Source organism: Numida meleagris, chromosome 9 (genome assembly GCF_002078875.1).
Source record: "Numida meleagris isolate 19003 breed g44 Domestic line chromosome 9, NumMel1.0, whole genome shotgun sequence".
Lineage (NCBI taxonomy): Eukaryota > Metazoa > Chordata > Aves > Galliformes > Numididae > Numida > Numida meleagris.
In genome coordinates this window covers 17146459-17173858 of record NC_034417.1, presented here as the reverse complement: position 1 = coordinate 17173858, position 27400 = coordinate 17146459, and the positions used below count along the sequence as shown (strand labels likewise).

At 43.5% G+C, this 27400-nt stretch overlaps 1 protein-coding gene across 2 annotated transcripts in view; it reads right to left on the bottom strand.

Moving 5' to 3' along the window:
• ALDH1A3 (aldehyde dehydrogenase 1 family member A3) overlaps positions 1 to 27400 on the bottom strand; it is a 42338-nt gene that overhangs the window by 7443 nt on the left and 7495 nt on the right. For both annotated transcript variants that reach the window (XM_021406965.1, XM_021406963.1), the window contains 8 exons: positions 24807 to 24911; positions 18649 to 18789; positions 15888 to 16017; positions 14962 to 15023; positions 12099 to 12227; positions 9384 to 9497; positions 5251 to 5353; positions 4036 to 4220 (listed from right to left, as the gene is read on the bottom strand). In XM_021406965.1, the coding sequence (XP_021262640.1) occupies positions 4036 to 4220; positions 5251 to 5353; positions 9384 to 9497; positions 12099 to 12227; positions 14962 to 15023; positions 15888 to 16017; positions 18649 to 18789; positions 24807 to 24911 (969 nt within the window). The remainder of the gene's footprint in view (positions 1 to 4035; positions 4221 to 5250; positions 5354 to 9383; positions 9498 to 12098; positions 12228 to 14961; positions 15024 to 15887; positions 16018 to 18648; positions 18790 to 24806; positions 24912 to 27400) is intronic.

Genomic DNA, 27400 nt, shown 5'->3' with positions numbered 1-27400 from the left:
AACACAAAAACCAACAAATCCATGGCGGTTAATTAAATACAAGACTCTGCCACTGGCTCACGGTTGCCCGGCAGCTTGGGAGGTTATTCTGCATGCCAGTTATCACCAAATGCTTGTACTGGTTCAGTGCTCCTCCCTAGACATCTGTTTTAATTTTGGCAAGGCCAGTTGCCAGTTGGGACTGTTTACATGGAGCGTTTCACATTTGACTCCTCCAGATTACAGCCTATATCCTGTCCCTTGTTAATCCTGGCCACACGCAATCCAAGTTTTCGTGCTTTCAGACAAATATCAAAGCTTCAGGAGGGTGTCCTTGGGGCACTTCTGGTACACAGAGAAAACAGAGAACAGTACATCTCCTGTCACACAGATGTGCACATCACACGCACTGTGGACTGCTTGTACTGAGTGCTCGTGCTCCCTCATCCGTTAAGGTGCTACCCAAGAAAGCACTTGATACGTGCCACTGCACGAGGAAATGTGTGCCCTCATGTGGGACACAGGGTGTCACACAGTAAGTTTGGCAGGTGTCATGCGTATTGTCTATTTGTCTCGTTGCTTAGTTGCCAAGTGTAAATAATTTGAAAATATCTGCAACTGCTTTCCATCCCGGCATGTCTGTGATCCAGACCAATCCAGTTCATCCACTTCACATCACAGAAAACAAAACAAGGATATTTATACAGCTGTAACTTGTTGCAAGGCAAACTATAGTCAGATTAAAAGACACTGGGGAAAGAAAACATTTGTAAAAATGACATGCAAGGGTGGAACTGTTTGTCATTGTAACTAGAGCTTGCAAAGCTTGTTTAAATTGTCCCATACTCTACTATTATTTATGGTTTCAGTATTGCCTTCTATTAAAAACACATGAGCTGATAGAACAAATTCTATTTTTTGTCCAACTCATTCAAAAGAGAAGGCTTTTAAAGATCACCATAATGCTGAGAACCCCCAGATCTTCAAGTCTTGCTTCATTCAAGTCAAAACTGTGAGAAGCAGATCCTCCTTTTCCAAACCTAGCACTTGTAATCCTACAGAATAACCCCACAACTGTGTTCAGTAGACTGCTTGACCCACATCCTTTCCACCTGCATGTTCTACTTTCATGCTATAATTCTAACGTACACAGATGTCTATGGTCTAAAGAAAATAATTTACTGTCTTAAAATTCACATAACAGGGCTTGGACTGGATAATTTCTGGCTAGCAAGTGCCACACGGCAGTTTGAGGGCTTATTTTCTTCCTGTAGACCATGCTTCACAGACCTCAATATTTGAGGTTTCACAGCAATGAAGCTAGCCTAGTCTCATTCAATTTAATCCCTGCTCTAGTCCACTAGGACCTTAGTCTTATATAATGCACTCTGCTGTTCACAGTTTCATAAATGCCCTGGTTAACTAACTCATCGTCTGTGCAGATTTACTTTATTATTTCCTATGACACAGTTCACAGGAATCTAAAGTTAAAAAGTGCCCTTGGTCTGTTATTTGAGGTTGGCACTTTACTCAAACAGTCCTGATCACCCCTCAGGTTTCTTGTGGTGTCCTTTGAATCCCAGCCAGCCCACACAGTCACACACACAAGTTTTGGAGAAGTCACATCAGAAACATGCCTCACTTCTATTTAAGTTTAATACTGTTTAAATTTGTTCTGAGAAGTGCAGTTTATAACAGCATAATCCAGTAGTGCAGCTGACACAGTATTTTCCCCACACTCATGCCACCCGCATCCATGCCAGTACACAGTAATCCACATCAGGGAACTGATCTGAGTAAAATGTTTCTTCCCACTTCCAAGGAGGTTGGTTCAGACCCGAATCAGCCAGTTCCTCAAGCTAGCTTCTAAGCACAGTACAGTATAAGAAGGAGCAGCTGCAGACAGCACCAATTTTCCAGAATAGCCTGCATCAGCTTTAAGTTCTTGTGGAATACTACTGCCTATTGCCCTGACTGTCCTGCTCCAGGTTGTCCCAGCAGCTCCTTAGAGCTACGCTCAGCAACAGGGTGGCTTGCTGCCACAGAACACTAACTTAAAATTGAGACTGCAGAGAATCTCCTGTTTCACACACTCTGAATTCTGCATCAAAGTTCCTAGTCCTTTGTCTGGACAAAAGCACCTGGAGCTGGTGAAGGACCAAGAGGATCATGGGCTGCCAACACCACAGCTTAAGGGTGGGCTCCAACTCCTTCACCCAGTTAGCATCTAAACCAGTGATCATCCCAGAATAAGGTCTATACAGCAGCCTCTGCATGGTTTTGGTAACACTGCGTAAGTTCACCCACAGAAGGAGAGTAAAACAGTGATCTGGACCTGAGGCAGCTGAGGCCCGGGGTAGGGAGATAAAGATGAAGAAAAATGTTGGTTTTTTTTTTCCTCCTGGTGACTCTTCCCTTCTCCATCAGTTTAAAATAATCCCCATCCACCCAACGCAGCAGGTACAGAGAAGTCTGGAAACTTTACAGTTCAACAGTAGCTTGTGGGCAGGTGCGAATCTCTGCTGCTTTCAGAAGTATTTTAAGTATTTTAAGCCCTTGTGACACTGTATCATTTTTCTTCTGCTTGAATTTCAGTGTGTTGCATCATAAAGGGGAAAGCAACCATAACTGCAGAGGAAGTGGTTGTTTCTTTGCACCAGAGCCACATGAAAGCTTTAACAGTTTCCTTCCACTTTCTCAACACTTTCCTGTCTTCAGCTTGAGTCCTGAAATTCTCTGTATGCAAGTGTGTGCATATGGGTGATATCTTTGCTAGCTACAAGGGTAACAGGTAAGCCAGAAGAAAGAGAGAGGATATATGGACCATATTTACAACCTGGCCAGACTCTGCTGCTACCCTTAATTATAGCAGGGATAATTAATATAAATATAATAAATATATTTATACAAAAGCAGGGACAGCAGTGTTGTGCTCTGCCAGCCTGGCAAGCACCAAGGGCATAGATGGACTGAAATAAGGAGCCAATAACTGCTACAAAACACTGGGTACAGCTTAGGATAATATTATATAAATTTAACAAATCTAAAAAGCTGACAGCTCTTACATGAAGTTGAGAGCATGCTGAAACTGAGGATCAGCTCATCTCTGCTGAAGCAAGTTCCAATGTGGGATTATTTTCCCCAGAGTGCTGAGCAATTTGAAATCTCTTTCTAGGCCAGTTACTAGGAAAGATGCAGCCCCAGCAGGACCTGGAGATGTACATCATTTCATCTCCCTTTCAAGAGGACACACATTTAAGTTCCCCCATGCATGGATCATGTATGAATGGGCACAGAGATCCAGGCAAGGGGAGGCAGATGTCCCCACAGTCATCCCTTCTCAGAGAGATCCCATATAGCATCAAAGAAGACAAGCTATATCGTACTACGAGCAAGAGGCCTGGGCTATAGCTTTCTGGGATTCTCCCTTTATTTTTGGAAGCAAACAGTGGCCCTGCAGAAGATCTGACTCAAGGATCATCCTCCTCCAGAGCTCTTGACTTCAGCTTGGATTGCCTTGGAAGAAAGAAATAAGATGAAGGCTCTGGAAGCACTGACAAAGCTGTTTGCAACATCAGCTTGGCATGGTTCTTCCTGCTAATTCAGCTGAAAACTCTCCAAAGGATCAGAAGCAAGGCAAGAGGAGGAGAGGGGAAGTGGGGACTCAGGAGTCTCTGGGTTTCAACTACTTGTCATCACCAGCATAGCTGAACACAGCCAAGTAGCTGAATGGTTGTTTCCGCAGCTGCACCCATCTGTGCATCACTGTTCCTCATTGGAACATGCTTTGTATTGCTGTACCAGGGAGGCAACCCCTTCCATAATGCTGGATAAGAAGTGAATTAAATACATTTGTGTTAAAAAAAACCACAACATAACATTTCAACGGTTTTGACTGATTGATATTTAAAATAGAAAAAAGCCATGATACATTACTCACCCTTACAGGCTTCTGCTGGGACCATATTTCACAAGGATAATATTTACAGAAGGAAAATTAAACAAAAACAACTGAAAAAAAAACCAAACAACAACTGTTCTCAGGCACACAGTTACCTGGGGCCCTTGCTCAGTTCTGGCATCAAAGGGGTCTCCAACAAGTCTCTTCTTGGCATACTCCACACTGCGCTTGACGAACTCCGGGTATATCTGCTCTTCCACAAACACTCGTGAGGCAGCTGTGCAGCACTGCCCTTGATTGAAGAACACACCTTGATGGGCACATTCCACTGCCAAGTCCACTGCAGCACAGCCCAGGAGGGAAAAGCGTTACCACACGCACAGCTTCAGCCTCTCAGTGTTCTCAGACTTGCTTTTCATCCCATTTCTCTTTTGAAAGCCTTCTTAAGAAAATACTGACAATGCTCCACACCCACCGAAGGCGCTCACAGGGCCTCACGCTGCCCTCAAACCAGCTCTCTTATTACTCCCACCCCCTTTCCTGCCTTTTGTCTCAGAGTCTAGTTTGCCACAGCCACAGGTACCTTCTTCCATAAGGACTCAGTGAGGGCAGTAAGCAGTTTTTCCTCCACTGTGGGAATTCAGATGCAGATTCTGAGATACCATGTAAGTTCCTAAAGACTTATCTCAGCACTGATTTAGAAAGCAGCGTGCCCTTCTGTTGTATAACCAGCTCAGAGCAGCTCCTTGCAAGACTCACTGTTAACAGGTGGCACAAGTATCTCTGACATTCAATCTCCAGAGCGATACACAGAAGAGTGGAGAGTATTTTTCCCAAGCTAAACAGAATTTTCAAATTGTTTTGGTAGCTGCAGTTTTCACATCTCCTAGTGTTCCTCGCTAATGCAACAGTCACAATGTACCATGCGAAATGAGTTGTGCAGGCTCCCAGGACAGAGGTGAAAGCTGGATTAGATCAGGTCCTATGAGACTCTCCTGCCATATGAATGCCTGCAGGGGGCCTGCATTTCAGGAAACTGCTTTCCTCATTTTGCTCAGGCTCTGCTGTACTACAAACCAAAGAGAAGGTACCACAACAGCAGAGGTGCATGAACACAAGATTTGTCTGCAGCTACAGCCATCCCCAGGGAAGGCAACGAGGTCTCCTCATTTTTCATGGGAATGGTTCCCGTGCTATAGAAGAGCTCAAGTGCAGCACAAGGTCATCCTGCTCTTGAGCAGGGGTTTCCTCCAGCCTTTGGGGTGGAGGCAGTGGCAAACACCAGCCCTCCTAGCTGCTAAAGGACAGCAGAGGCAAACAGAGCACTGCATTGTCTCTCACAGCAAATAAACACAGCAGCCAATACTTACAGTCTGCATCTGCACACACAATGCAGGGGTTTTTTCCTCCGAGCTCTAATGTCACTCTTTTGAGGTTGCTTTTAGAAGCAGCTTCCTTAATCAGTTTTCCAACCTGTAGCATTGAGACACAGAAAGGGCATGGGCAGTTTCCCCTGAAAGTCTTAAAATGCATGAAGTGCAATGCTGAGAAAGGTCAAAGAGCCTAGTGGGTGGCTGAAGCAGGCAGTAGTCAGGGAAAGCATTCTTAAATGGCTTGAGCTTCCTACTGCTGTGCTAAGCTGGGTCAAAACCAGCCCCAGAATGAATGTCTATTTTAGGCAGATCTGAAGTGATGGGCTACGTGGGAGACCTACAGGAACTGCATTTTGAAGTTATCTGCTATCCACAGCTGCAGAACAAAGCATTTCCCACTCAGTGCAAGTGAGCAACAATGGCACTCAGTGGGGCTCTAAGGGTTACATGTAAAGCGTTATTGTTAAAAGTCAGGAGTTCAGCTTCTCCAGGTAGAACTTTCCAGCGCAGTGATAAGAACTAACCACTTCCATACCAGAAAGCTGTGCAGAGATTTAAACACCTTGGAGAGCCAAAGAATAGCTTCGGTTGGAAGGGACCCTAAGGATAGTTTAGTTCCAACTCCCCTGCCATGGGCAGGGTTGCCACTCACTTCAATCAGGTTGCCCAGGGAAAAACCTATGTCTTTCTGACCGTTTAGGCTGAGCTGCTCTATGGCTGAGTCATATCCCTTCCTAGACAATGTCTGACAATGTCAACAGATAAATCCTAGCTAGCTTTGCTGTGGCACTCTCTGCACAGGAGCATGCTCTGGTAATCTGATGGAAGCTAACCAGCCACCTCCCCCGAAGAGAAGGATTTACTCTTGCTCCATATTTTAAACCAAATAACATCAAATCACGGGTATTTCTCCCCAGTTCCCCAGAATAAAAATACATTTATATTAAGTTTTTTCTTTATTTCTTTGTTACACTGTTGTTTAACAACAAAACAGCAATTTCTCTTCCCTTTTTAAAAACATGGAATTCTTCACAAGAAGGGCATAAATCAAGTGTCAGTATAACTTTGTCTCTAACAAAATTAGATTACTATATGAATTAAAACATTTCGGGAGTTTCAGTTAAGCAGCTTATTTTAAAAGTGTGACCTTATTTTGCAACTGCTTTTCTTGTATCTTACCTTGGTGTATGGCAACCAACTTCATTTCTGCCTAAAGATATTGTTGCCCTGCAGTGCATCTGTGAGCAAGGAAAGCATGTGATGACATCAAGCTGAGTGGTAGCTGACACAATAGAAAGAAGGGACGCTATTCAGAGGGACCTGGACAGGCTCAAAAAGTGGACAAATGAAAGCCCAGTGAGGGTGAACAAGGCCAATTGCAAGGAGCTGCACTCAGGTCAAGGCAATCCTAGATTTGAGTAGAGACTGGGAGAAGAACTCAGTGAGAGCAGCCCTGCAGAGAAGGACTGGGAGGCCCCGATGGACAAAAAGCTGGACATGAGCCAGCAGTGTGTGCTTGCAGCCCAGAAAGCCAACAGTATCCTGGGCTGCATCAACAGAGGAGCGGCCAGCAGGGAGAGGGAAGGGATTGTCCCCCCCTACTCTGCCCTTCTAAGACCCCATGTGGCATACTGTGTCCAAGCCTGCGGTGCACAGTACAGGAAGGATGTGGAGCTGTTGGAGAAGGTCCAGAGGAAGGCCACAAAGATGATCAGAGGGCTGAAGTACCTCTCATATGAAGAAAGGCTGGGAGATGGGCTTGTTTAGCTTGGAGAAGAGAAGGCTCAATGTGGGGACACCTCACTGCAGCCTTGCAGTAGTTGAAGGGAGCTTACAAGCAGGAGGGGGACTAATGTTTTGCACAGTCTGATAGTAACAGGACAAGGGGAAATAGTTTTAAACTAGAAGAGGGGGAGATTTAGGTGAGATGTTAAAGAAATTTTTTACTCAGAGGGTGGTGAGGCACTGGAACAGGTTGCACAGAAAGGCTGTGAATGTGCCATCCCTGGAGGCATTCAAGGTCAGGTTGGATAGGATACTGAACAGCCTGATCTAGTGGCTGCAACCCTACCCATAGCAGGGGGTTGGAACTGAATGATCTTTAATGCCCCCTCCAACCTAAACCATTTTATGTGTCTATGAGGCAGCTAGTTGGCAATTCTAGGTCTGCCTTTCTCATAGTTTGTCTTTGTAACTCAAGTGAGATCCCTGAACATAACAGCACAGATCATTTCTAGTCACTCAGCAGCCTAGCCCCAGAGACAGGAGAAATAAAGTGATGCATCATGCTGCAGATGAACATTTCTTCACAAGTATTACTACAAGCTAGCTGGTCAAGGAGGAGCAAGTTAACAAACTGAGGGAAAGGAAGAAATCTAGATGGGAAAACTCTCATGGAGCCTAGTCTGTCATCAGCATTTTCAGGCTGGCACTGAGCCCAAGCTGGGGCTTACAAACTAAGTCAAAATGTATTTTGAATTAGCTTTATTTCCTGGCTCAGAAACAGTAGCATTATGCTGCAAATACTGCAGAGGTGCAGCTGAACTCACAGATGGGTGGAGGGGGAAGAAAACACTTCTAACTTACACATGCATTAGCAAAGAATCCGTCTCCCTTGGTGTTTCCTGCACACCCATGGATTAGAAAGACAGGCAAAGCATCTATAGGAGCTTTTTGCCCATAGGCCCCAGCAGCTGAGGTTCTCCTTCTGCCCCTAATCCACTGGATACTCCTTTTTCATTAAAAACCCAAACAGATTCATGTGGGCTGGATGAGTCTATAAGCTCTATTGTTTTCACACAGCCAGCATCTAATCCAGGCTAGAAGTTTATGATCTTGGATTTGGAGAGAAGCATGCATCTGGATAAGCTCCGAGATTAGGCCAACTATCAAGAGAGTGAAAGCTCACTGTGAACTTTTACTTTACTGCGTTCACATTTGTTCCCATTATTTCTATATAGAAATGGAATCTTAACACATCTCCTTTGGGTTAAGTTAAGCAGTATGTAACACAAAGCCACTAGATGGTACTGTTGTTAAATGCAATAGCTTTTGAATGTTTAGTGATTTACCTTTACTGACCAAGATTCCACTCAAGGTAATTAGCAATAATTACGTAATTTGATTACACTCTGCAATTATGAGTATAGGCATCAGAATGGATGAACTCATCAGGTGATCATAAGAATAATATTATTCAAGGAAATAAAAGAGACTGTATTTGCCTCAACTGAACCCACTGGTGTTAGCATTTCCATTCTTAGCACGCTGCCCCTTCTTCTTGGTGCATATATAAACATTGCAAGAAAAATCTAGAACAGTGAGTGGAAAAACAGCCACATTTATAAGCATAATTTGTTTGAGAATTTGCAGCAGTGATTACTAGAGACAAATTCACATGCATGTCACGGCTGTGTGCAATTCTGTAGACTAGGCCAAGCCATGCATTCCGCTCCCCCACACGGAGAAAGAAGAGGATGGCTGTAGGTGTCTGATATTGCAGAGGTCTCACCTCCACCCCTCCACTAAGCAAGGCAGCTGTAGCTATTTACAGGAAAAAAAGCAAGCAGAAAGGTGCTTTACTGTGCAGGTCTCAAAAGACACTCAAATGTTAATCCCATCCGCATCAGTGGAGGAAGTCGCAGGCACAGGGCCATGTTTTTATTTAAGTCCTAGCTCCTCAGAGGTAACTAAAGCCAGGGAAGAATTGTTCAGGTCTCTGACTGACATGTTTTCCAATTACACACACATGCACGGCAGGATTAGCAGGCAAACATGCCCAGAAGCTCCATCAGGTCAATGACATGTTAAGTAACTGCCAGCCTCTCCTGTAGACTGTCTTACTTTGTGTCAGAACATCTATTACAGTTCTTACAGAAATGTGGCAGTTTGGCAAAAACCCAGTTTACAGAGGTGAGATTATCACAAGCACAAGAAATGGTAGTAAGAAGAGATGGACCTGAGCTTAGACAAATCCCAAACACTTCTGAGAAATCCTGTCTCACAGAATGTGATGGAGAACAGTGCTGGAAATCGCTGATATTTCATTGGTATTGAATATTATGAATTGCTGCCTTAGGAGAGAATGCAAAGAGGCACAGTAGCAGTTTCATGAGGAATCCATCACCTACCTTTGTCGATCCAGTAAAAGCAATTTTATCAATGCTCTGATGGGTAGAGATGGCTGCTCCAGCTGTGGGGCCGTAGCCTGGCACAATGTTCACCACACCTGGAGGGAAACCCACCTAAAACAGAGGTTAAATACAGCTTTGTAAAGCGGGATTTTGAGCACTCTGAAGCCTCTCTGCAATCCTGAGAGCTGCAGTTCAGGTTGAATTAGTAGTACTGTATTCTTTTGGACGAGGATCAACCCTAAAAACTATCACAGTAATTTCTACATCATTTCTAGGAAGGCTGTGCAAAACTCCTTTACCTATGTAGCCTCACAGAAGATAAGTGAGCAAAACACCTTCACCTTTAATAATTAACAGCACCCACCTGATCTTACTAATCTCACCAAAATCAGGTTAAGGGCACAAATACACATTTCCCTATTAACACACAAGAAACAGATATGCAAAAAAAAAGTCTGTAACATGCCTAGTTAATGATACAGTACTTCAAAGTGCATGCGGTGCTTAAAGACCGTAAGCTGCAGACAAGGAGCCCAAACTATGTACGTCACTGTTCTCCAGACTTTCCAGTAACATGGCTATGTGCACCAGCTGGAATAGATGTGGGTGAAAATAACAGCCATGCCTAGGAAATGCCAAGGTTCAGGAAGAATTCTTGGCGGAGTCCCAATGTCAAATCAAACGAGAGCAAGTCTTTTGGCCAAACTCGTCCCCCAGGTACTGCTGTGCAGATGGAGCCAAGGGGGAACTGAATGAAAGTTTGTTTTGAACAAAGGTTGACATTTGTGGCTCTTCAGGGGCCAGAGGGATTAAGTAGTCAGTAAAACCTCACTAGATGATGGGGCTAATAAAACAGGAATACAAGAGCAGATGGTAACAGACTTAGGCCAGTTTCCACCACATTTACAACCTAGATTAGGCAAATAGTAATTTTGCCAAAAGAGACAAATGGTCAAAGTTTAGATGAAATTCTAGCACAAGGAGAAGTGTGGGACTTATTGGTCTGTTCTTTACTTCCTGAAATAATAGTTTCAAGGATTAAGCTCTTCTAAGCTAGCCCTTCCCTACTACTGATTGCACAGGCTGTCTTCCCTGCATTTACAAACAGTGGAATGGCAGGATGTTAAAAGTCCACTTTTGTCCTTTCCACATAAAACATCCATAAATGAAGCTGCTCCTTCCTAATACAGAAGAAAACTGAAATAATTGCTTATGTACTGCCATGCAAAAAATTACTTTGGTAAGATTTGTTTTTCGCAAATCAGAAGGACAGTCTGGTTCTACTATGCGTGTGATAATGATAAATGACAGATCAATAGACTTTGCATTTTGGCTAATGAGTTTTAAAAGAAACACCGAATGTCAAACTGTGCAAGTAATGGTGTTTGGAGTCAGCAGCAAAGCCACAAGGAAGCAAAAAATTGGTTCAGGTCTCCCTGAGCTACATTTTTTCCTTCCTGTTTTTCTGCAAAAAATGAAAGCCAAAATATTTTGGTTGGCCTCATATTATTTCATTCAACTGAACACATAGCTTTGCTTGTGTACTAAGATCACCTGCATCCTTTTAAAGATTAAAAAAAGTTGAACTTGTTCCTCTAAAAACCTGCAAGGAGTTCAGCTAATTTGGGGTGGAGAAATGGGCACCTTCAAATCAAATTATTCTGCCCTAACTATACTTCCATCTCGAAATGCAACTGCAAGAAACGGACAGCTTGGACTTCAGCTCATACTATTAGCTTTAGCAGAATGGAACAGCTTTTTGTGGGGAAAAGCCCTACAAGAGTTTGAAGAGCTGTATGTCACAATAACATACAAAAGATCAGTTGCATGGCAGGGCTACTAGAAGTAATGACAACTGCACCCTGTGCTCACTCAACTTGTGTAATCTTATCAAGTCAATTAGCTGCAGGAGATACTTAAGTGGAAGTGCTTTTACACTTCCTTCATGAGCAAAGAAGCCAATTATTAACATATCCTTCTGTTTTCTCTCAGTCTAAGCCAAGAACAGACAGAATTGTCATTAGACTGAGTCTAACAAACAAACTTTTCCAGCTGAGAGGCAAAAGCATACCTCCAAACCTTGTAGTTTTTGCTCACAGTTAGTCATGTAATTAACTCTAAAAGGATGATTATGTATTAACCAGTCCTGGAAGGTATCGTGCACCTCCCACAACCTCTGGACTATGAATAGATCTAAGGGTACCCGGGATCCTACCTGACAATACCTAAACAACATTTTGAAATCTCAGCTTATTATGTTTCCTCTGTGTCAATATAGGAGTTGGCCTTAAAGGCCAGATGTAGCTAAATCGTTCTTTAAGCCACAGAAATATGAAGAACTGTTTCTCATGGCACTCACTCTGTCTTGGTGAATTATCTCACTTAAAAACCTCACTGTTGTCTATCATACTCCTTTTTGTCCCATTGCCTAATAAAGCTGAGCTGCAATCTTTCCCTCCTTTGGGAGGGCAAAAGACAAGGAAGAAAAACAAAAGCATCAGCAGCTTCCTAAAAAGGCGGAAAGCCTACAAGTTCTGTACTCTGTTACCTTCCATCTAACCCCTGCCAGTCAGGAAGGCCTTTGGAAAGAGAGGCAGAATACAGGTCATTCTCACATCATTGTATATTTAACATCCTTCAAACCTGCACAGACAATTCAAATTCTTATGGTCTTAGAAGAACAGTACCTAGGTGTGTATCAGATTTCCTTACCTCCTTAATCAGCGAGCCAATGTACAGCGATGTGAGAGGAGTTTGTTCAGCTGGCTTAATAACCAAAGTGTTTCCACAGCACAGTGCTGGTGCCATCTTCCAAACCAGCATCAGCAATGGGAAGTTCCACTGCAAGAACACAAGGTCATTCGGATCAGCCACCTACTCACTTCCATGCAGCATTTCCCCCCCACCTTCAGACAGCTCAGAGAGAAACCAGCAACTGGGAGCATAGCCATAAAGAAAAGTGTTTGTTTACAATACTGCATTTACTTGGACTGCAGAGCATATCTTCCTCTACCCCACGGAGATCCCAGATATTGCTGGCAGTCCTCAAGTTAACCCTGTAAGTTGAACAAATCTTTGTATAATGCGACCTCATTGTTCACAGAAGCCCCATCACACTTCGTATAAGATTTTGTCTGTTCACAGACACCATGGAGGAGGTTGTGTTCTGATGTGTCACTTTGTACAGTCTCTTTATGTGGGAGAACTATGAGGTAGAACTGCTCAGTGGAACAAACCCAGTTTTCTGTGTTGCTATTCCCTGAGGAGTTAGGAGTTACACAGTATCATTCATTTCCAAATTTATAATTAGAAAACTTCAGTGGATTGTTCAGTCATGGAAGTCCAGAGCAGCTCTTATTCTCCCTTCATTCTGTAAACACTCCTTTCCAATTAGTTTTCTTATTTGGAATCAGGAACAAGTCCACATCAGCTTCCTCTGCGCTAATCTGTTTCATGGTCATGTGTATTTGCAGATCTTGGAGTCTAAGCAAAAAGTGGAAAATCTAGCTCACATTGAATCTCAGTAAAGGTCATTTGGCAACAGAAAGGATTTCTTCATTAAAAATAATTAATGCTGCTTTAGGGATGATGGAAGCAGGCCAACAATAAGGGGACTTCTTGTCAAGCCTCAAGCCATGGGCCTTCAGCTAGCAACAAAGAAGCCAAGTACGCTAGGAATCCACAAACTCACACTTAAAACCTACTCTGCTAATTTATTTGTAAGAGATGAGTTCTGTTCTAACCCAGCAGCGCCGAGACAGAGTGGAACTTCAATTAACATGCTGTTCCTCAGCTTCTCTCTCCCCCTTTTCCAAACCTGTTTCATTTCAGTGATTTCTCCAATGACCATATTCTACATTTTACATATTTCTCATTTTCTCCTAAGCCTTCTTGAAGGCCCGAATTCTCATCTTGGGCCACCTGCATCTTCACTACTTTTCTACACCTTCTGAGAATGACATAATTCCACTGAGACCTTCCTGTTGCAGAATGGCTGGTGAAAGTAACAGTTAGAAGAGGATTTGAGGGCTGCCTGACAATATCACCTTGGCATAAAGTTCAGTCATAAGCTGCACCTTCTAAAAAGTGCCCTCATTAAGAAGGTTGTTTTAAGTATAGTCAAGCCACAGTAAAAAGGGAGGATTGTTAATTGGCCTTGGGAGACATGCTGAACAGTGACAAATCCCCTTATATCAGGTTGGAGTAATCACATCCACTGACTGTTCATGTTAGAGGTGAAACTGGAAAAAAATTGAAGAGGATTTGTTTTAAGTAAACTGGAGACAGATGCGGCTTTGTTGACCCCAATCATGCCTTTTGCAAACAGTGCTGAACTTGAGACAAATCTGGTCTTATTATTGTATTTATTGCTAGTGTAAGGTCCACCTGAAATAGTAGGAGTCCCACTATTTTCCCTTACAGTGGCCCTCCAAAGCATCCTACATGCAGGCTTTTATATTGATCATTTCTGAAAGCACTGCTGAGTGCCAAAGGTGGCTAAAGTACAACAGCGAAATACCTTTTAATTGATGATCAATTACATTTATAACACTGATGATCATTGGTGAGAAATCCGATGTTTTGAAATTAAGTCACAAATTCTAGTTGCTTACAAGCAGACACTTTGCTTGTTCGTGCAGAAAAGCTGCGCAGATGTCATTAAGACAAACGTCTGATAACTAGTATCAACTGTCTCCCAATTTGCTTCACCATCATAGGGCAAAATAGACTGTACCATCTTACCACCAGGTTTACAAGCTCATTCCAGCTGAAGAAAAACGTAAAATTTCTCCAGACGTCTTTGGGAATTGGTCCAGACCTGGTATCCCCAGGGCCCAGAAAATCCCAAACCACATATGCATCTTATCCAGTCTCCCCTATAACCTGATCCCAAGGGTCAAAATATTCCGTGGACTCCAATGATCCAAGTATCCAAAGAATCTTGGCACACCACTGCTTGCCTCATGGCCTGCAGGATACCATGTTCAAAGCATTTTACAACCAGACAGGAATAAACTATGTCTCCCATGTAGCTGTAAAGTCTTTCTGGTTGTCTGTTTAAACAGAGCAAGCAGCACATACTAAAACTGGAGTTATTCCAAGAACTAGCCACGCTGTCCCCTCAGCAGAGAAAGAGACCTCAAAGAAAAACTGCATTCAGTGAGATTTAATCACAGAAAGCTCAGAGAACAGCCAGGGGTTATTAATAATGGATATGATTTAAAACTCAAAACTATGCATCAGCTCCAGGCAGCAAGAAGCTAGCACATGTAATGACAAGATGGTTGTCCTAACAGTTGAAGAGTCAGAGAGCTCTGACTGGTCTCTGGTGACTGCTGTCATCCTTCAAGAGGAACAGAGCAACTGATTAGAAGACCCACCCTTCCATTGCAGAGGATTTTGCACTGCCAAGAGCAATTGGCATGGGGGTAAAACAAGAAACTACATCAAGCAACTGAAATGGGAGTTCACTGCAGAACAGCTGCACTTAACTAGGAAGCAAATGGCTGCAGTACAAGATAGGGAAGTGCGCATACGCTTCCTCCATTCCAAGGGCACCGTCGCTGTTACTTACTGGAGTTATAGCTCCACAAACACCCATCGGCTCGTGCCTGGTGAAACAGACAAAGTTTTCATCTGCAAAACAAAAGAATAAAGAAAAAAAACAGTCAAAATCTTTGCTTCTACAGGAACAGTTAAGATGACTGCAAACAAGAGGCTGGAGATAGATCCAAAACCACATTGGACAAAGAATCCTGTATCTGTTGATCTTAAAACACACCTCTGGGTGACCTCAAATGTATGAGGATCTGTTTGAGAATAGGTCAAAGAGTGCAATGTGACTGCTTTAGGTCTGCAGGCTAGATGATCTTTTGAAATAACTCTTCCAACTATTAGAACATTTGGCAGGGTCCTTCCAGGAGCCCAGCACTTTGGATCCCGAGGAGACAGCATCTCAGACCCTCTCTCAAGAATTTAGAGAAAAATACCACACCATTTTTCAAGACATCTGTGAGCCCAGCACTACGATGGAATATTAGTGAGTTAGGAGGCACAGCTGGATTCCACAACCTTTTTCCAACATCCCTGTGGTATCTGGTATAGGACAGCACAAGTTCTGTGACCTCCATACATTCTTTCCTAGAAACCTCCGTCCTTACATTCTCTGGTATCTTGCTCTATTTCAGAGATAGAGAATGAACAAATTGCCCTACAATATGTGAGTTTTCTCTAAAACAATTGAAAACTAAAAACAAAAAGCCTTCTCCATTAAAAGAAAAAGCACAAAAGAGCCCATCCGTTATTTTTCAGAGATCTATCCAGGCATTCCTTGCTCTCCTGCGAGTTTAAATCTCAGAAGACACCTACTTAAAATGCATCCTGAGACAGGAAATAAATTCTTTCAGTTGCAGGTTTTCAGAAGCAGATCTTTCTATGCCTCTCATGCCCAATCAAGCCTGATCCCTTTCCAGCCCTGATTTTGGGTGTGAAGGAACTTACCCACTGGGATAGTCCTGCCCTGGATTTTATCAGCCCATCCAGCGTAATATCGGAGGGTCTTTATACAACCTTCCAGGTCAATGAAATAAGCCTGCAGAAAAGGTTTTCCTGTGTCCATTGTTTCCAAAGTCTGAAAAAAAAACCACAAATTACATGCACTGTCAGACACATCCATAGTTTTTACTCAAAAACACCTTTCAGCAAAACACTCTCAATTTTCTTTTGTTTTGTGCTGTGGAGACAGAGTTTCCTTCCCTCACTTTGTATTTAAAGGAAAATCTAGTTCATACAAGTAAGGTAGAATAGAGACAACTAGACTCAGTAACACTGATACACGCACAAGTTGCTTTGTTCAATCATTGCAATGAATGCCCATTTTCTGGAAGACCCCAGAAGGTGCTTGTGGGTGGGATACAGGGCTGTGGTCTGGAGCACCACTCTGAAGGAATGCAAGTGTCTTGACTTCACTGTATCTGACCTTCTGACACAGATGTTCTGGACTCCAGATGGTGTCACTAAAATCAGCCTGACCCACTTTCCTTTTATTTTTCTGCTCCATTGTCCTAAAAGCAACCTCTGAAATGCCTCTTTTATCCACAGGATGATAGAAAACACATTTTTTTTTTTAAAAACAGTGTTCTAGTAAAGTAACATTTGGGCTCAGATCTGTGCTTAGACAAATGCAAGGGAGAAGTTACTTCACTGAAGCTGCACTGACATTGAGCAGCTCTAAACGAAGACCAGTCTCAGACTGCACCCTCCTCTCTGTTCTGGACATTAGCTAAGTGAATACTTTGTTGTGCTCAGGTCATTAAAAGGGATATTGGTGAAAAAAGCCAGTACATCCATAAAGGAAGCAATATCCCTTGGTAGATTGAAACATCTTTGTTTACAAATGAAGTCATACCCTGTCATATTCCACAGACATTAGGGTCCAAACAGACATTCCCCTTGGAATGACTAGGATTGTTATCCACTCTGAATGTCTGCTAAAACAACTGATTTTTATAAGTGATTACTTAACATGCAACCAAAGCAGCTAGGGCTGGTTTTCTGCAGAGAAAGTAGCAATGCCAAGAAAAGTCCTCCCAGATCAGAAGGACAGCAGAAAGCTTGAAATTAGTGCCCTGGTTTATGGAAAAGGAGGCTCCTTTGAAGCTGCATGAAAAAAAATAAGCAGAAAATGAACAGGGCATATTCACACACACTTATTTCCCCCTCCTTTTATTTGCTGGCCAGAACTGCCTTCAAACCTGGAGTTTTTGAGTCTGTTCCACAGAACTTGGAGGCTATCACATGGTTCAGAGACAACATACTGGGGAAAGAGACCTAGCTTGACACAGTCATGTAAGTACAGACTTTAAGTACATCCCACACACACTGCTCTCAGTGGGACATCAGCTCAGGAACTCTTGTGCACAACAGCACCGAGCATCACGAATGCAATATTCCTAAAGAGGAGCATAGCAAGAGTGCTACATTGAGTTAGTGAAGTATAGATAGCAGCTCTAAGCTCAGAGATATTAGGATCTGTAGGCCCAATTTGTAAAAATGTACAAGTCCAACATAAAAGCTTCTTATCAGCTGCAGAACATCTTGCTGAGGTCCTACTCCCCTTGTTTTCACCAAAAGGATTCTTTTAGGAGAGGATAGGAAATCATTAGCGGTAGTTCTCCAGCACAGAAGTCCAAGTTAACACAGCCTCATAGCTATAAAGAGATTTTCCTGAGCCAGTACATTCAGTGGAAAAAGCACCAGTTCCCACTTACACACATTTTAAACTTTGGATGACATCCAATAAGAGACTCCTTCCCCTAAAATAGGGGGCTAGAAACAATTTGAAAAAAGTCAAATTGGCCTTGCATTTTTGTAATAAAGGACTTGGGCAGGTTTGGTTCTTTGTGCTTTTTTCCTTCCTTTGTGTTTTATAGGCTTTTTCTTGCTGTTGTTTTAAATACACAGACACTACCTAACCTAGGAGATGGTGTTACATTATCAATGCTCTTACAAGAAACACATTTATTGCTTCAGAAAAGTAATAGTAATACCTGCAATCACTTCAATAACCAGCCAAGGTCTTGGACAAGAACTCAGGTATTGATAACTAACAGTCATTGTCTATAACCCACAGAATCATCCTGCAGAAAAATGAAGAAAAGCCATGACTCTTGCCTAGATCCTTCTGCCCTTTGTATAGGAAGAGAGAAGGCAGGCAAGGAGGGAAGAGCGCATCCAGTTCCAAAGAGTATATACAGTTAATGTCAAAGCTCAGAGAAATAGCTTGGTCCTGTATCACTGTTATTTGTTTCTGCATGTGTGAGGAGCTGTTCTTTACCTCAGACTCAGAGGGCAGGCCCAAATGTCTCACTTCTGTCAGGGAGAGGAGGAACAGGAGTTCAGTTGGGACTGAACTATGGTTCTCCTTTGGAGGTCATGAAAGCCATAATACAGGACTGCCCTAAAAAAGCCCAGGCTAACACAGGATGGATGAATCCAGGAAGGTTTTACAAACATCACTACAGATACTGAAGCCCACTGACACTGAAAAAGCTGTCTGGCATTCCCTGAAGTATGAAGTCTGGAGCAGGGAGCACAGGAAAAAAGAGGAGTAGAAGATGGGACATTTCTGCAGGATTCCCTCCTCCTTAAAGCCCTTAGAAGTAGTGTGACAGGAAATGGATGCAGCAAAACAGGAAAGATGAAGCCAAGTTATCAGCCAACTGCTGTCAGTTTATTTTCACTCACCAACCACAATACTTACTGCCAGGATGACTCTGTCTCGCTCTAGAAGATCAGCCAGCTTGTGTAGGAGCCGTCCTCTGCTTAAGGCATCCATCTGTCTCCACTGAGACCCCCTCTGGAACGCTGCCTTTGCTGCTTCCACTGCATTATCCACATCAGGCTAGAGCAGCGACACAAACAAGAAAATGTTAGGTTACAAGGAAGATGCTGGACAAAGGCAGAGAACCCAACAAGCTGCTTCCTACATGATGTTGTGGTGGCTAAAGCCAAATCTTCTGAGAAGATCACCTCCATTTTACTCTTGGAGGTATGACCAAGGCTGCAAGCCATTTTGGGTTTGGTCTGGGCTGATAAACAACTTTTAGGTTAAAGTATCAACAGGGTTTTTGAAGAGTAACTTCATGCAACTAGTTTGTTTATAAAATAATCCAGAATCACATTCCTGTTGATACAGGATGTAAGTGACACCAGGGAAAGGATGGAAAAATGTGGTCCCAATTCTGTTCCCATTGGAGCTTCCCTAAGGTCGACAGGCTATTGTCCTCCATCAATCAGTCTGGTCTACACAAATGTGGGAAGGAAAGTCTCCCATGAGAGAGATCAGTTTTATCCAGGGGAACAATCATGCTCAGATCCCACCACTACATCCCACTTGAATGCACGCCAATGACAGTTAACACACTAAAGCTCCCTTAGATCCCAGATTGCACTTCATGATTATTTTTTTTTTTTACCAGATGGAAAGGTTTTTGTTGTCTAGTGCTTTGATAGTCATTTCACCTACGCGGACTTAGTGCCACTCTCTCAAATGCTTTACTGCATGCAGAACCAAATCTAACTCTGTTTTCATAAGCTGTTATTTAGGAGGGCAGAAAATTCCATCTCTTCTCATACCATCAACCCCAACAAAGCTTCATGTGTTGCTCTGGCTACAGTACAGCCCTGATGCCTCCTTTCTCCTCTCCAGTAACACACAACAATTAAAAAAGTAACAGCAAAGGCAACCTCCTGACTCAGTGAAGTCAATGGATCACTGCCGTCAACAACCATGAGGCCAAGACTGTGCCCCAAGCACACATAAAATGCAATTCACTCTGTCTTTGGTCAGATTCCTGCTCTACGTGATGACTAGCACAGCCCATACTTCACTGCATCCTTCAGCTGATTGACAAGTCCTTGGACCTTACCACAATATGTGGCTCAGAGGGGTGGTGGGCTTCAGGCCTTGATTGCTCCTCAGAGCTCTTCACCAGCTGCTCTCATAGGCCTTATCGCAAGGCTTGTCTATTCAGACTTGATCACACTGGATATGGCTACTCTGCACTGACCCAGCAAGGATTCTGTTCTCCCATCACAAGAAAGCCCATTGCGCTCAACCAAGAAGAGCGTTATGGGGAAGATGCGCTTGACTTACAGCAAGTCATTCTCCACTGAAGTAGCACCTTGAACTAAATTTAAATCTTTAAAAGATTGCATAGCTTTAAAGAACTCTGATGTATACTGCCAGGAAAACTACACCCTTTCAGAAGGGCACTGATGGGGAAACAACTGCTAGAGACTTGCGTTGGAGGTAGAGTGGCTCTGGTCAAGCAAGCATGGCTACGAGGCAGAGGTAGTGAGCAGCCACAATATGCAGGCAGGCACATTGTGTCTGGAGCTTGTCCCCACAGGCAGAACAGGGCTTCAAAATGGTTTTCTTCTATTCAGTTAATTTGGATTCAAATTGGAATGCCACAGAAGCCAAGAGGCATCAGCAGCTACTGCACACTTACATGCCCCTCATCGTCCCTGCTGGAATGAGGGCTCAAGCTGAAATAAGGCAATATTATAAGACACAAAGCAGATGAGAAACAGGAGAATGTGTCAGGTTTAAAGCAGCAACAGACCACCTCCTGAGATCAGGCTGGCAGCACCGAGGCTTCATGACCACAGTGCTGAGCCTTCCTCCCACCCTGGCACTCACAGCAACAAGAACAAGACAGCTGCATGGGCAAAGGACTTCAGTCTCCATCCTCTAAGCACAGGAGCACCCAAGCCCTGCAGCAGCTTCTGTAAATGGTGGTGGTGGTCTGGTAAAGCCCAAAAGGTCTCAGCAAGGCTCTTCTTTCTTTCATTTTGACTGCAAGCTAGAGATACTATCCGGAGCCTCTTTCCCCTAAAATTGTTTTGGCAATATTGTACTGGGGTGGAAAAACAACAACAACAAGCAAACAAAACCATAAAAGGAATGGCCTTTCTTTTCCTGCAGACTGCGACTTGTCACACTTGTATTTTTGGAGGCATGGCAAAAGGCATATCTTAACAAATGGAAGCATCATAGTGATACCATCCAAAAGCCCTGGGGTGAATATTAACTGAAGCTGTATTCATTCTCACCCCCCTTTTCTTGGATTTGCAGGGCACGCATAGCAGCTCAGAGAGCGCAGTCACTATTACAAACAAAAGCTCCCCCAAAACACCCTCAGGGGTAGCACCACCAATCGAGACCTTGTGAGCTCACACAGTTTCTATAGGCCTGAGAGACCAGCAAAAACAAGGAAGTCCTTCAGGAAGGCTGAAATGCTGTTCTTAATCCATCCTGTTATGACTAGACATTAAGGGAGTCTGAATGGTGTGCTCATTACAGGCATGTTGCAATAGGTAGGCACAATGCGTGACAAAGACAGACTTCTAACTGTCAGGGTGCCAAGGACACCTCGCAGCATACAAAACCACAAGGAGGTCCATGCAACCTGGTGCTCAGTTTTGACCTACACAGATTTATTATTACATAAAAAGCTTTACTAAGAGAACATTGAAGTTGCAAAGTCAAGCAACGCAGGATTGGGAAATGCCAGCAAACCTTCATACCCACCCTGGATGTTTGCATTATGATACAAGCCCCAGTTACACAACTGCATGCCATTTTCCCCTGAACAAACTCGTGATTTCTTTGTTCTAAGCTACATCCTCCACCTTCCTTCTCTACCTCAAATTCCGCTCATCGCTGCTCCATTTCTGTGGAGTCCCTTCTTCCTCTCTCTTGCCTCAGCACCTGGCAGACCATCACCCCAGTGCCCTGGTGAACAGGGAGAACACCTGCAGAAAAAGCCTTGCCCTGCTTCAGGCTCAGTGCAGACAACATGGCTTTGATCCAGCAAGTAAGGAGACGTATTGGGGATGGAGCACACTCCATGATGACTATTTTTTGGAGAATCGCACTGCGCACATCCTCAGAAAGGCACTTTTCCAACACAGGCAGGAGGATGCCTAATTAGAAGACATTCACAGCTGAGCCACTTCCCAGCAAGTCCCCTGAAGTCTATACTTCTCATTGCTCTAACTTTAAAACCAATATTTCAATCAGATACAAAGAGCAACTTCACAGTCTGTAGTGTCCCAAACCATTATCTATGGTGCTGTGAGCTTGCTGTATGGTATAACATTTCTGCAGCCTCTTACCTCAGCCCGTCTCTGTAGTCTGAAGACAGGCAAGATGCCTGTGAACAAAACAAGCTTATAACTCTCTAAAGATCCACTACTAAAGAGCAAACTGCTCAGAAGCAATCATGACAGATGCTCCACAACACCCATCCTGCTCAGTCCCAGCCATGCACCTGTGCCAGGCAGCTAGGTGGCCACTCCTTTAAGAATGGAGATCCTTTCCATCCTTGCTGGTCATTATCAAGCTGCTAGAAGAGCTCATCTTCAATTGTTACCAATAGGACTAGAGAAATGACAACAGCTCATGTATTTTTTCCTTGACACAGTAACACACAAGGGAGGGGAGAAGTTCCAGGGCTGCACCATTTCCGAGGGTCAAAAATCTAATGAAGAAACTTAGTCCTTTCTGATTTTAGCTGGAAAACACCATGACACTAAGCCATTATGTGGGAGGCAGAAAGCCTCCATGTACCCAGTAGAATCATTTGCCGCTCTATTGTTAGTGTTTTGTTTTTTTCTTAAGTGCTTCTTTTTCACCTGAGACCTCCCTTTATTCCCCAACTATTCATCAAGAGAAATTGTGTCTTGAATTTTGCAACTAAAGAACAAAACAAAGCCTTTGCACCTAGCTTTATAACACTGGCCAAGTTTCAGCACCAGACCTGTTTGTCACCACTGCAACATCAGCTGCCAAATTCCCACCCCTCACACGCAGCCCAAGCAAAACATACTGCGTGGCCAGGGAGGGACAGGTTTCTGAGCAAGGTTAGGGAAGTGGAGTCCTGCTCCCTGCTTGCTGTGAAGGCAGAGCCAACTCTGGCACAGCACAGAACCTGCCACCCCACTGCAGTACTCACCAGTACAACCAAGCATGGTGGCTCAAGGAGGCAGAACACTGAAAAGCACCGCACAGCTCACCACTTCCTCTAGTTACAGGGAGCTTTGGCCCAGTAGACTGGGGTCACAGATTTAGGATGGGGATGATCGAGCTGGGCATGGGAATTTTCAGGAAACTCTGCCCAGATGGTGGTGGGACACCATTACATATCACCAGCAGCCTAACAGCTGGTTTGGAACATATCCCACTCCAATTCTGTCTTTTAACTAACCCACAACCAGATCTATCTCCTCTCAGTTCCTCATACAAGCCTACTTACAGTGAAATAAATATCTGATGTAAAGGGGTAGATGAGGCTTTCAGCACTCAAGCTGCATCTAGCATACATTCTTGCACACAACTGTTTTTACAGACCTAAGAGTCAGACACCTATACTAAGTATTCACAGGCAGGGACTCTCCCGCAAGCTGAAAAGCTATCCTTGAATTCAGGCAAGGGCAAGTCTCAAGGAGGCAAGGCACAACACTGGCCTTACAGTTCCGCCTAAGAATTTTCTTTAGCCAAGTAATTAAAAAGTAGGCTTGAAATACTCATGTAATGCTCTGTAACTGCCTGAGAGACACTTAGCTCAGTGAGTAGTGCAGTCATGGTTTCTGCCTCGCAAAATATAGTTGCGTCAGAGTCACTTCAGCTCCGCTGTTTACATACCACTAGATAGAGTTGTGTACTACCCAGTTAATACAGAAGAATTACATATATTAAGCTTTGTCTCCATCTACAATTGTCCCACAGATTCACAGATCCACCATGGCACTAGCCTCAGGGACTGCTTTAGTGGCATCCATAAAGAACAGCTATCTTGTGCACCATTTGCAGGGAGGCTGAAGTCTTGCATTACCAAACAAGTTTGCTCCCATCTCAAGAATTGTCAGGCTCTATTGACCTGCACAGCACAACACCCAAAACCACACTGCACTTTTCCAGCTAATGCAGCTCTTACTAGGAGAGGTTCTCCAAGGCATACAAGCGATGGGCAAGCTTAGATATTGAGAAGAGCACACACTGCCTGTCGCTACTGCCCAGAGCGATGATTAGCCAAAGCCCTGGTACATTAGGGAAGCTGTGAATCACCTTCCCATGACATACTGTCAAAAGCAAGTCTTAGGCCAGCTCTCTCCCACAGAGGAATCCAGATGGCCCATGTATGATGAGCTGTTTTGGACAAAGTGCTGCATCTGATTGTTCCTTACTGCAGACTGTTACTGAACCCAAGCAGTTATGCCTCAAGCGACTGTATGTACAGTGTACCAATGCCAGGGACTACTGAAGTTCTTCACAGATACTGGTTTCATTTTAAATGATAGTTGTCATATTTGTGCAGGTAGCCAGAATCCACGATACCAGCTGGAAAAGGAAACCATAAGCAATCTCTAGCAGAAAGTGAGTACTAGCAGAAAGTTGAGCATTACTGAGCTCAAGTTTTCCCGAACAGGTTATTTGTTGATTGTATTTTTAAAAATAAGTGAATTTCAGACCAGTGGCTCCAACAGGCTGCCATGCACACTGCATGTAACAACCCCAAACATAATGCACTAGTTCTGTCAGGGATGTATGTTTGTTGTCATCACTATTTCCTCAGCATGGCTGCTTGCTTCCAGCTCTATAAAGCTGGAATGATGCCGAATCTCATTCCTACAGTATTCGGTAGGCAGTTCCTATCAGGGAAAGTGACTCAGCTGAGCTGGACAAGACCGATCCCACCCAACCCATGTAATCCTCAAGCAGCACACGTAGCATCCCAGCTCCCAGTCTGGTTAGCTGTATGTTGTTGTTAAAAGCTAACTTTTCCTCTGTGCACTTCATGAAAAAGCTAAGTCCCTTAAAATCTTTTGCATCGCCTTTCTAATAACACTTACCTTGTCTCCTTCCTCAATATCACAAATTTTCTCCAACGTTGAGGGGTTGTAGGTTGGGAACTTCTTTCCACTGGTAGACTCGTGCCATTCGTTGTTAATAAATATCTGAGGAGAGAGCAAGATAAGCAGAAGAGGTAGGAGAAGGATGACACCAGTGCAGACAAAATAAAAGTCACATAAGTACTCTTCAAAGGTCCCAAAGCTCTTCAGTTTCCATTGATGGTGTGTTCAATCTGTCCCAGTGAGACTGTTTATGGTACAGACAGCAGTTATCCAAACTGAGCCAGAGAATGGAGAAGAAAGCCTTTGTGCACCCAGTTAGTTTTGAGCAAAAGGAAAACAGAGGATGGGGCCCAGACAGTGTAATGCCATAATTTTGCAATGAGAGAGAGAGACCAGTTCTGAAATCCATTTCCATGGGAACAGCAAGCAGACACCAAGAGAAACCCATACGGTTCAGGCAAAAGTTGCCCCTTGTTGCATGTTATGAACAAAACATCTGTGTGCAATATTACTTGGTTACTCGTATCCTGCCCTGGGCTACTTCCATGACTGCCCTCAGCATCACGGAGGAAGGTAGGAACAGGCTCGGTTCTACCCCACTATCCTTTGCCACAGGATAGATTGAGCCTCCCACGTCACTTGGAGTCATCTGCGACAAGATTTAAGTGTTTCAAAACATTGCATTTCCAGAGCAAGAACAAACAGTCCCAGCGTTGCGTAACTAAAAACGCATTAAATGGTAGAGTGTTGTTACACACTGTAAACAGAACATGAATACCTATATACAATTAATTGATTCAACATGCATCTTATCCACATTGCGATCTAACTTGGCAGTGTTATGTTTTATAAATAAAGATACTTTTAAAAATAAGATTAGATGAAGTAATCTTTACTAGAGGCCTATTAGTGTCTGTAAGCTAGTACTTTTACTTGGAAGCCTTCCACATTTGCAATCTTGTTTATGACTCTGTGCACCACCAGGAGATTAATGTTGCATCCCTTACATTTGAAATTCCCACTGCTCTGGGTCATATTTTTAAACTTGGGCAGCTTTTTTCCTGAAAGGAGTTCCTCCCAACTATTCCTGCAAATAAGTATTTGAGACATAACTGGTGCAGATGCTGCACTGCTGGTCCCACCTGTTTCATACAGGCTCAGGAAGAAAATACTGCCAGAAAGTTATCACATGAAGTCAGTGTTAGAAATATTAATTAGTTTTAAAAATTAAAACGCAGCACTTTATCAGTAGTTATCTATTACAAAAATAACACTTCCATTCCAGGTTTCATTTGTTTCTCTTGGAAAAAAAATTTCCAATAAGCATGAGAGGTGATAGCAAGAACTGTGAAGTTACCAACGCAGATGTATGCTCGCAATTTAAGTACAGGGGAGTTATTCCTCCACCTCTACACCGAGCGTTAATTTAACATGAGAAGGTTGAGATCAGAAAGCAACATTCCTACAAGAAGTAGTAAAACAAGGGCAACAGGATCAGATCATTTTAAAATGTAAGATACATGCTGACGCCATTCTGGGAGCCATACAGCACAGCCTGAGTCTTTGGTGCCAGGAGTTGAAATGAAACAGAATAGCGTGTCAGCTGTTCATGCTGCATACTCCAAATCCAGGACATGAGATTCTGGACAGACCACTTCCATCACACACCTGGGACAAGCATTAAGCCGCTCTGTAAGCAAGATTGTCGGTGATAGTCTTCCTTCCCTCTCCCTCAGCCCAGTAACTGGCAGAACCAAAAATAATATTCTTTTGCGAAGCAGAAGAAAGCGTGCCATCAGCTGCACGCATCTGATGGAACTCAGGGCTTGCAGAAAACCCCTTCGTTTTTATGAAAACTGACTGCTGCTCATTATTTTCTCAGATGCACCAGGGCCACTGGATCAAGTATCAAATTCACACTTTTAATTAACATCGTTTCCCACTACTAAGTTACAACCTCGGTACTTTCGGTGCAGAGAGTCTCCGGCAAAACTCTGGAGAATAAAAATATGGTCTTTAAAACAAACGTGGCTGCAGGATTGGATCCCAAAGGAGTATTTAAAAGTGTTCACAACAATAAAAATAACACAAAACAGAACATTGGGATGTTTAAGAAGAATCCTAACGCAGTGTCCATTCTGGACACAGGAAAGAGCTGTTAGCGCAGCACTACGCTGTTCTGCGATCAGCAGCTGCAGATCCAATCTGCTGCTAAGTGACAATTTTGTCTTCAAAAAAATGTATTGAGAAGTTAAAAATCAGCAGTTAGCATAGCCACTAGACTAGATTAATTTGTTTCAGTACTTCAGATGCATAATTCAAACCAACACCTCACGGGACAAACTATCACTCCTTACTCCTTTCCACTGCAAGAGAACGAGCTTGGAGTTTGCAGTTTTTCACCTAAAAATATTTAGCACAGAAACATAACAGTAATTAATATACACTCAGCCCCTCCAGCTCTTTTAGTCCAGCTATAACTGAAATACAACAGCCAGCCACGAGCCTGGCTATTTTCCCCACTGTACGAGAGCGCGGGTCAGGGTGCTGGGAACAAAAAGCAACTCAGGGCTCACAAAGCTACGTGCCCA